This window comes from Dermochelys coriacea, chromosome 8, assembly GCF_009764565.3.
Source record: "Dermochelys coriacea isolate rDerCor1 chromosome 8, rDerCor1.pri.v4, whole genome shotgun sequence".
Taxonomy (NCBI): Eukaryota; Metazoa; Chordata; order Testudines; family Dermochelyidae; genus Dermochelys; species Dermochelys coriacea.
Window position 1 is genome coordinate 52505561 of NC_050075.1, and position 10808 is coordinate 52516368.

The 10808-nt window shown below is 48.1% G+C and overlaps 1 protein-coding gene across 1 annotated transcript in view; it reads left to right on the forward strand.

Moving 5' to 3' along the window:
• The window catches only part of FAM163A (family with sequence similarity 163 member A), a 73462-nt gene extending 62666 nt beyond the window's left edge, over nt 1–10796 (forward strand). The window contains exons 2-5 of the mRNA XM_038413530.2: nt 3027–3118; nt 5550–5572; nt 6621–6735; nt 8418–10796. Coding sequence (XP_038269458.1) covers nt 6643–6735; nt 8418–8819 — 495 coding nt within the window. The 5' untranslated portion in view covers nt 3027–3118; nt 5550–5572; nt 6621–6642 and the 3' untranslated portion in view covers nt 8820–10796. The remainder of the gene's footprint in view (nt 1–3026; nt 3119–5549; nt 5573–6620; nt 6736–8417) is intronic.
• Nucleotides 10797–10808: the final 12 nt, after the last annotated feature.

The following is a 10808-nucleotide window of genomic DNA, read 5'->3' on the forward strand; positions in this document are numbered from 1 at the left end:
TCTGGGCTGTCCCACACTGCCCAGAAGAATTGCTTGTCCCTCCTGGTCAAGGCAGTTCAGGTCTGGCTGTCCAAGTGAAGTATTCGGAGTGTGGGTGTCTGGTTCAGGCAATGTACAAACCACGGCACCATCTCCCAGCTCTGCTGGCACACAACAGTGTGCCCCATTAGCAGAGCTGAAATACCTGGCCATAGGAGAAGGTGTGGTGGAGTGAGCTGTTGGTCTCGATTTTGTTGAGTAGCTTCCACGGGCCACTTGCCATGGGGAGGGCTTTCTGAAAGCTCCGTGTACGCAGCCTGGTGCCTCTCTAGTGAACATCATCCTCTTTAATTTTGTCTTAAGAATCTGGTTCCACCTTGTTGGGAGTTTTTGTGCTTGTGAAACTGCTCATCCTCGACTAGAGCCAGGCACAGTGCCAGCAACGCACAAGCTTCCACCCATGTGCACGGCCGTGCCAGTGCACCCCAGCCCAGCTAGCTCAGTCCTCATCCCTCGACAGCTCTGCTGTTGTGCTCATTGTATCAAATAGCAGCTGGAGAATGGCAGAGAGAGAATAAGATGATGGTGGTGCTGTATATTTTTGTGAGATTGCAGTATACTAGCTAGTTTTTCCTCAAACAATCAGTGCATAACATAAACCTGACGTGCGCCTCTGCATTCCATTCCAGATCATGTGTTTGTGCCAGATCATGTGGTGACTTTTTTGCCCATGAGAGACAAAGGCCATCTTTCTTGTCCATGCATTGTCATTGAATTTAGTGTTCTAAAATAGCTAGTGGACTAGCAGTGCTGTATGAAATGACACACTCCCTGTGAAAGGACTGTGTGAACAGTGCATACCCTAGACCTGTTTGGCCCTGCTAGGTGCACAAAGTACAGCCAGTGTCACTTCATGTTAACTCCTTGTAAAGGCTGCGTTACTTCACTGAGACTTCCTGAGGAGAAGGCTAAAGCCAAAGTTGCTCTTTGGATGTGGAACATTAAGCCCTGCCAATGAGGACCTATCATGGAATCATAACAACTAGAGATAGAAAGATCACCAAACGGGTTAAGCTGCGTGTGAAATGTCTTTCCCGTCCCAGGAGAGTTTCTGAAACTTAAAAAGTTCTGTCCTAAACTTGGATGAAAAAATGTGGGACTGGGTCAATGGACACATTTCATTTAGATTGTGACCTTTTGTAGGTATAAATTGACTAAAAATTTTTGAACCAAACAACAAAACTTTACATTTAGACAAGTTTGAAACTTTATACACATACGTGTATATACGTGCATACGCATGCACACACACGTGTATGTCTGTATGTACGTAAATATAAAAATACTGGAGATTTGTTGAAACCAATGCTTTCCTGCCAAAAGTTTCAGTTTAGGCAAATCAACATTTTCTGATGAAAAACAATTAGTGGGAGAATTCCTGTCCAGTTGTCTTCCGTGCTGTGGCCAGGGCAGGACTGCTTCCTGCAGGATATTTGCCAATGCTTTGACCAGTCCACTTTTAAGTAACTGAACAATGGGGATTCCACCAGTGCTCCTTAGAGACCATTCCACGGTCTACTATTTCTTCCTGTTAGAATATCTTCTTGAAGTTGAACTCAGAGCTCTTTTTGTTTAACTTCATTCCATATTCGGTTAATCCAAGGGGTTTCATTAACTATCTTCCTACCATTCTTGTTGTTTGTAGCCCTCGAATACTTTATAAGGGTTTGGAGTATCATACTGTACATTCCCCACCATCATTGTGAAGCCAGGCTATGCGCACTTGGTTCTTCAAATCAATTCCCACACATCCTCCCAACCCTGCATTAATTTTTCATGTCCCTCTCTCTGAATTTCCAGTTTGGTGTGATCCAATGGGAAAGACCAAAGGCTCTTTAGAAGAGTCATCCCTGGCATAGATAATTTAGCAGTATCCAGAGTGGCACAGTACTTCTCCACACACACACATACACACATGCTGTGAAACATCTGTCTTATGGGGGAACGTCCATGTGAACCCATCAGGCATGTGGCACGCTAACAGGCACCTGCTTGGCACCATCGTCATAGAGCCGTGCCCTGCAGTTCCATTGCCGAGATGCAGACTACATTGCCTGTGTGCATGTTACCCTGGGGTGGGACATGCAGAGACATGGTGAGTGAGGCGTTAAAAGGGAAAATAGGCCTTTGTTTTGCACTGCAACTGTCCTGGCACTGTGGAGAACCTGGAAGGGCCCAGTTGGTTCTGGTCCACATCCATGCACTGCTTAGCAGTGCGTGAGTTAAGGAGCCAATTAGACACTTTTTTTATCCAGGCTGTCACCTCGCTTGATCAGTTTCACGAGTTAATTAATATCTCTTGAGGGTTTAATTAGATTGGATTGGCTGGAAATGGACTGGGGCACAGGTCCCTCTCAATGAGCATGCTCCTGAGGGGGCGGTGACTCAAAGGGAGATGGAGATTGTTAATTAAATGTGATCACGCCAGCTGCAGCCAGTGTTTTCCCAAGTTACAGAATCAGTGCTGCCCTGGGGAAAAGTGAAACTGACGGACACTGAGTGGGGATGTCTCAGGTGGACAGGCTGTCTGGAAACTGAGTCCATTGGCCAAGGGCCTTACGGTGGGTGGGTTTTTCGTCTTCCTTTTGAAGCAGCAAGGACTGGGTCACTGTAGGAGGCAGGTAAGGCAAATCCTTTGTTCCAGCAATGGCTGGGAACAGCATTATAGTGGGAACTACTCAAAGTTCCTCAGAGAGATGAGATCTAGGGACTAGGACTCTGGGGGCCTGGGCTCTGTTCCTAGCTCTGACACATGACTGATGTGTGATCACTTCACCTCTCTCTCTTCTCACATCCTGTGTCCATCTTTAGTCAGATGGTGAGCTCTGCAGGGCAGGCACTATCTCTTTCTGTGTGTACATACGTATATATGTACAGGGCCTAGCACAGTGGAGTCCTGATCTCATCTGTGGATGACAAGTGCTGCTGTATTATATTTAAATGACTGTACTGCTTCCTATGTTTTCTTCTCCGATTTCTCCCCTCAGGGACAACCCACGTATGGCAATGTGGAACTTCCTGCTCCAGTCGTCTCCTCTCAGGCCCATGTGACTGTGGCACCATTTCAGCCATTTTCATTGTAAGTGTCCAACCAAGCTACCCATGACAACCCATTTGTTCAAGGTTAGACATCTAAGGGTTGGTGCTGAGAAAAAGCCCCATCTGAGCCCTGTGGGGAAGAGAAGACATGCTCCTCATGCACTGATAGTCTGTTTGATGTAGTGTGGTGACTGCGGATTTACACTACATGGGACAATATACCAAGTACACAGGAGGCTGATCTGATGGCACTCAACTGGGATTCAGGAGAGCTGGATTTGATTCCTGGCTCTGCTACAGACTGCCTGTGTGACCTTGGGCAGTCACTTTGGACTCGTTTTCCCTGCAGAGTTAACTCAAGTTACAACTTGAGTGATGCCCCGAACTGCAGTCCTCGCTGCTCCCCCCATACCCTTCACTTGAGCGCAATGGTGCTTTTAACTCCAGTTTGCCGGCCCACCACGTGGGATAGGCTAGCTCAAGTCAGCCCAACTCATCAGCTGCTAACATGACTGCTCTGTGTGCAGCTGCAATGTTTGACAGGCTGGCTGCTCGCACTCAAGCTAGGCTCACTTGTGTGTAGTTAACTTTGCAGTGAAGCCACAACCTTTGAGGTAGGAGCTGTCCCTATGCAGCATCTAGCAAAGTTGGGCCCTGCCACTGGTTGGAGCTTTTAGAGAGTGCATCTACTTGCTGTGGAAGCAAGCCTCCCAGCCAGGATCGAGACACACTTGGGCTAGTGGGCCTCGTGCCAGCGCTCTAAAAATAGCTGTATAGACTGCTTGGAAGTTGTGGCTCAGACTCTAAAGCCCACCCCCATTCGTAGGCTTCAGAGCCCAAGTCACAATCTCTGCATGTCCTATTGTGGAGCAGGAGTGTGAACCCCACTAGCCTGAGTCTGTTGAGCCAGGCTAGGAGGCTCGCTGCCACGGGCAGAGTAGACCTCCCCTAAGTGCTGCTGTAACAATAATACATAAACAGTTTTTTGGGCCAGTTTTGAGGCTAGCCAATAGCATGCAGTGTAATCAGTTGTAAAGATTGTAAGACTAAATAATACTTAACAAAGCTGTGCTTTTCCCCCAAGAAGCAACACTGAATTATTTGCAACCTCATGATAGCCACCATGTCATTAAAAGGTTGCCTTCTTGGGGGGCCGGGAGGGGAGACGGTAACCTTTTTTGTAATCCTGGAGGCCAAATGCCCCTAACAACAATGCTAAAAGCCCCATTCTGTGCCCAGGGCTCCTGCTGACTTCAGTAGAGCCATTCACATGCAGTCTAGGGATGTGTTTGGCTCTGAGATTCCACTTAGCAAATCATGCCTTGCTTGCTGATTTCCTTGGAGTGGTTGATCTTCTACAAACATCCACTTCTCTGTGCTTCTAACTAAAAAATGACAAAAGTGGCAAAGCAGCTAGTGGGCAGGGCAGGGGAACTGGCTCTGCTGGTGACTCGCTATGTGCGACTCTGAGCCTGTCCCCCGTCGGTACAATGGGGGATATTAATACTTGCGTCCTAGAGGTGCTGACCTGCTGAGGCACTTTGAGAGCCAGGGGTTGCAGCACTGTCAGTTGCACCACAGCAGCCATTGTGCGGGAGTGGCAGTGAGACAGACTGAGCAGCAAGACCGTTCACTAGTGCCTTGGGAGCATTGTGCACCAGGCTGCATGGCTGAGCTGAGGGAGGCGGGTGGGCACTGCCAGACCCACTGGGGCAGGGCTACCTGCACTTGCATCATATGCCCAGCCATGTACTGAAATGTGCACTGCTCGTGTGTGCTGAGTCAGATCCTGGCCCTTGTGTACAGCCCAGATAGGGCAAAGGAGAAGGAGGGGGAAGTTCCCATGGAGCGGAAGGAAGGGGAATTCTCTCCTCAAGGCATGGAGAGCAACAGAGCCATCAAGCTTTCAGCAGCCCCTGCAGCTGCCCTTGCCCCCAGCCCACTGTGGGGTTTGGTGAAGGATTGGCCAGCCTTGTCCACACTGAGGTGAAGGGGGAGCCCATGTGGAGAACCAGAGCGAGTGTCTGTGTGGAGTGCTGCCGCCACGGCCATCGCAGAGTAATCTGATGGGCAACGGAAGTGCAGCAAACAGCCACGGGGTTTTTTTGCCCTTGTGAATTACTGCAGAGCAAACGTTATGCAATGCGCACAGCTCAGCTCACGTAGATCCTGGCTCCCTGGACTCTGCAGCATAGCACCATCACTGACCATTCATTCTTAGACCCAGCAATGGGATTAACTTAATGAGAGGTCCTGATTCTCAGAGGCGCTTAGAACCTCCAGTTACCACTGACTTCAACTGGAATTGTTGGTACTCAGCACCTCTAGAAATCAGGCCCAAAACACCCAACACCTGACTGTCCAGGTTTGAAAAACTGCCCCCTAATGGCTAGTCAGAAATATTGCATAATGAATGAACATGGTCTAATCTCTCTCTCTCTCTACCCCTCTCTCCTCCCCATCCCTTGCAGGTCCAACGCACCCTTCAGTGAACGTAAGTACCCTCTGTGATGTCTTTCAGCCCTGTCACCCACTTCATGCCCTCTTTGCACTGACTTCCCTTCTGTATGACACTTTTAATGCTGGAAGGTGCTGGGCTATTGCAGAGAGGCTGAGGGCTTCCCCCAGACCTGCTGATGCCTTGGAACCTGCTGTGCTCTGGAGTTTAGGTTTGCAAAGGCTCCGTGACCGTCAGGCTGTACCTTTAGATTTTCCCTGCTGGAGCTCTGGGTTCAAATCAGATCACAAGTGAAGCTCAGTTTGGAGGGATCTTTGTCCTTAGTCCTTATCAGAAATTCTTCATGCAGTTGAGCTTCAGAAGTAGCCTCTGGTCAAGAGCCACCTGCAGTTGGACGAGACTGGTCACACTGCACAGGGACCTGCTTTTTGAGGGTCAGCCCTGTATTTTTCAGCTGGAAACTTGCTGACCAACTAAAGGTAGCAGGCAGTAGCTTGAGCCTGCCCTCCCCTGGGTATATGGAAGAGCTGCCCATGTAGCTGTAGGAGCATCAGTGAAAATCTACTACCTTCCAAGCTTAACTATAGTCTCCTAGCTTGTGTGCTGTTGAATTAGTACCACCTGGTGACTATGTTGGGAGCATGGAGCCTTGACTTGCAGAGTGCCCTTGGGCAAATCCTTCCAGCTCGGTTCCCCCAGTGGGCTGCAAGGGTTAATTTTAGTGTTCCTTAAGCACTTTGAGACACCTGTGTGAAAAGGGATATGTGCACAAGATACAAGAGAACGGCCTTCTGCTACCCTCCTCGCTTAGTCCTGGAGAGTTGCATTTAATTGGTCACGGTGCTCTTCTCCACCCTTCTGTTTTTCAGCATTTCTTTGACTAATGCCATTCATTTTCCCACATGCACGGGGAACTCCCTGGGCTTGATTCTGCAGCCACTGAGCTACCCACATTTAAAGGCAGCGGTGGTTGTACAGATGCAGCAGTAGCAGAATCAGATCCCCTAACTCGAACCACAGTAACTGACCATTGCTCTTAACTCCCTTGAGTTTAACCCACTCCTTTCCTTGCACTGCCTTTCAGAGTTTGATGGAGAATCGGTCGGATGACAGCGGGAACTGTTGTTATCACCGGCGGAATACTAGCGACCGTGATCCTACTGTGTATTATTGCAGTGCTCTGTTATTGTAGGCTACAGGTATGTAACTACACTTCTGAGGTACGGTACCTGTGCTTTGTACTTACCTGGACAAGGCAGGTGAGTTTCAGGAATGCTGCTGTGCATTGCTTTATACCCCACTGCAGCAGGACACCGGGTATTGTGATTGTTAGATCTTTGCTATGCTCCCCCTTTCCTAGGGAGCTCCATAGAGTGAAGGCTTATTTTTGTTTTCCTTTTTCCTGGTGCTGGATGCAAATCCTGGGGGTTGAGGGTTTGTAGAACGCAAAATTAATTGGAGAGGTTGGCTGGTTTCGCAGTTCCCCCTGTAAAGTAAACCACTGGATTTTTTTTCCTAAGTAGATTAGCTAGAAAACTCTTTTTATACATTGAAGTGAAGTCGGTGCTATGTGCTATGGGTAGAGGCAGAGTTCCCCACCATGCCCAGGCTAGGCTGCCTCAAATTTTCTGGACTAGATTCTCAGTTCCACCGGCACTACTTTGCACCATGTGCATGGCACATAGTGGCTGAATTCTCACTATAAGTGGCCAGCAGAGACCACCTTTGGCAGAGGCGGTCTCCGTACTGCTGTAAAACCTCTGAAGCTGGCTCCTGTGCCAGCCACCTCTTCCCAAAGCAGAGGTGTGCTGAGGAGAGAGGGGGATGTGTGTTGGGGCGAGGCGGAGCTCTGCTATGCTACTCTGATCGTTGCTGACATAAGTTTCAGAGTAGCAGCCGTGTTAGTCTGTATTCGCAAAAAGAAAAGTACTTGTGACACCTTAGATTCTAACAAATTTATTTGAGCATAAGCTTCCTGTGACCATGTACCAGGCCCTTTGAGGCCCCCTGCTGGAGGCATCATGGTCCTACCACACCCCCACCCCAGGGAAGCAGCAGTGAAGTTGGCTCCTCCAGGCCTGCCTAGTGAGGCTTTCATATGAGGTGAGATTAATAAGACTGGGACTTTTCTGCTTGCAAAAGAGATGACTAAAGGGGATATGAAAGAGGTCTATAAAATCATGATTGGTGTGGAGAAAGAAAATAAGGAAGTGTTATTTACTCCTCCTCATAACACAAGCACTGGGATCACCAAATCAAACTAATAGGCAGCAGGTTTAAAAACAAAAGGAAATATTTCTTCACACAATGCACAGTCAACCTGTGGAACTCCTTGCCCCGGGATGTTGTGAAGGCCAAGACTATAACAGGGTTCAAAAAAGAACTAGATAAATTCATGGAGGATAGGTCCATCGGTGGCTATTAGCCAGGATGAGCAAGGATGATGTCCCTAGCCTCTGTTCACCAAAAGCTGGGAATGGGCGACGGGGATGGATCACTTGATGATTACCTGTTCTGTTCATTCCCTCTGGGGCACCTAGTATTGGTCACTGTCAGAAGACAGGATACTGGGCTAGATGGACCTTTGGTCTGACCCAGTATGGCCATTCTTATGTTCTTAAGCTCTTTGCATCTCCTCTCGAATGGTTCTATGTGCAATTCCCAGTAGTTGACCATTATCCTTCAGCCCCTACTGAAGGACTTTCATTGATGAAGAAACATTGGGGGGAGGGGAGTGAGAATGACCGTGAATCCTAAAGATGTCTTCAAAAGTAGCCTGTGTCCAAGACCGTGTGTATGACCCTCTACGGGCCTTTGTGCACAAGCATAGCTGCATAGTATGCTATCCTCTCGCTAACCAAAGCCTTTCCCTTCTGCATAGTATTATTGCTGCAAGAAAGATGAATCTGCTGAGGAGGAGGAGGAGGAGGAGGAGGAGGAGGAGGAGCCTGACCTTCCCACTCGCTCATACCTTACAACCTGCAATGCCTGCAACTCTCGCATCGTGGACGGGCAGGGCAGCCCAGCACCACCACCCCACGAATTTAACCAGCAGGGTGCTCGGAACTACTGTCCTACCTGTTCCCCCTACGGCTCACCCTTTTACATACGGACCGCTGACATGGTGCGGAATGGTGGTGAGAGGATCACCTACATGCCCGCATGCTACAAGGAAATGGGGCCACCCTTCAAAATGGCAACCCTCCAGAGTTACCCGATGACCCGCCATGGCATCGTCCACGAGACCTTTCCAAACCCGAGGGCTATTAGTACAGATGTGTAATCAGCATTGTCACTATCTCACAGGGTGCGCCAATGAGATGGACATTGCGGGGTGGGGACTCCATTTATTTCAGTGGGGTTTCTTGCAAAGGAGAGGAACCCTTGAATGAACATGAACAGCTAAGTCAGAGACCCAGCATGGTCCTGATGTTGATCTGTCCAGATCATTGTAAGCTTTCGTGGGACATTTGAATGAAGAGCTTGAACGTGGTGATTTCTGAACCTATCACAAGTGTAATTATTATTCCACTGTATCTACGGAAGGGACTTGTCTAACGAGGGCTATGTACAGTACGAACTAACTTAGTTATCAAGACTCTTGTGACTCTCCTTACTCCCTTGAGTCCTTAATAAGGTCTTTGGTGTCTACATTAAGCAAATCCTACTTGTCACTTTCCAAGGCAATATCACTGGCCTCCAGTATGGATGAAGTGAGCACATTCGGCAAGACGTCATACGGGGAACTGTCAGCTCCAGCAATGGCTGCGGCATTAGAAAGGAGGAAGAGAGAGAGAGAGGGTGAAGATCCAGCCAGTGCGCTGGGAGTTCTAACACTTTTGCTTGATGAAAGCTAATGGAGAAGCAAATAAACAGTTTGATCATTTTGTTCCCTTCGTATCACGTTAGTTGCAATTGAATGCTAGTGTTAGAATGCAAAATAGGATAACCTCTCCCTGGCTACTTTAGATAATTATGAAGGGGAGAAAAGGGGACTAGTAAAATTACTGACATATGCTAACAATGCAGATGATCCTGCTGCTGCCAAAAAAAAAAAAAAAGCCCTTTAATCTTCACAGGCTTTTTTAAGAGTGATTTAATTTAGAGGCATAAAAAGCGCAAGGTTTTATTGAAAGGAAAAATTGCACTATTAAAGAATGAAAGCTTTGATCTTCTGCAGTGTGCAAAGCCCTGAAAGGCCAACTGCCATCTTCTGGGAAACTGAGAAATAGTTTGTTTAGGACTAATTCTGCTTACAATAGCAATAGGAATGGAAAATACCTACTATATCATGACCTTGGGGTCATGACCACCAGTGGGAGGAATCACACAGACAGGTCTTTAGGGGGCTCAGGATTGCCTTTCCTTTCTTTGGGGCTAGATTGGTGGCCCAAGCCTACTTTCTGAGGTAACATGGGGTCACTGCATGAAAAATGTTGACAACCACTGAGCTAGACCATCCAGTCCACCTCTCTGCAAAATGGACTTGGAGATTATTCTTTACTCCAATACCAAACTAGGTAAAAATTACTAAAAAGGCACATCTGTCATTCTGATCCATTTCCATAGCAGCCAGCTGCAGGGTTCCCAACACGTGGTCCCATGAGTGCAGGTGGAGAGTACGAATTGGTTGCAGGTGAACCTATAATGCTAAATTCCTGCTGCCACACAAACTTCCTTAGCGATGCTCGCTAGAGTATGTTTAACACACAGCCATGCTATTTAGGCAGCATTATTTAGAACTATAAACTGTGATAGAAGAAATAGTCTAACTCCATGAAAGGTGCTGGACTGACTGACAGCCTTTATATTCTCTGTTCATCCACAGCTGGGGTATGATATGATGGTGAGGCACAGCACTGCCCAGAGCTGCAGGCTCAACGTTAGCAGGGGAGAGGAGAGTTCAGTCTTCAGGCCCATTCGCTCTTTGGTGTCCTTACTGAGACTGCCAGTGAGGGAGCAGATTAGTGCCAAACACGATGGTCGTGTGTGTGACACAAGCGTCTCTCCATCAGGAACCAACCTGTTTGGTGTAGACCATTGAATGGCCATTGGTCGCCTGCTGGTCTGTATTTGAACCAAGGCCTTAAAACTGAAAGACTGCATCCTGATACTCCCTGGCACCTAAGCCATCCCGTCCTCACTGTGACTCCTAAATAGAATATTCTCCAGTTCTCCCTCAGATGGCAGTTGCCTCTTAAGTGTCCTCTAACGGACCCTGGGAGAAAAAGCCAGCTAATGTTGGCAGGGCAGTAGTAGCAACAAATTTCAG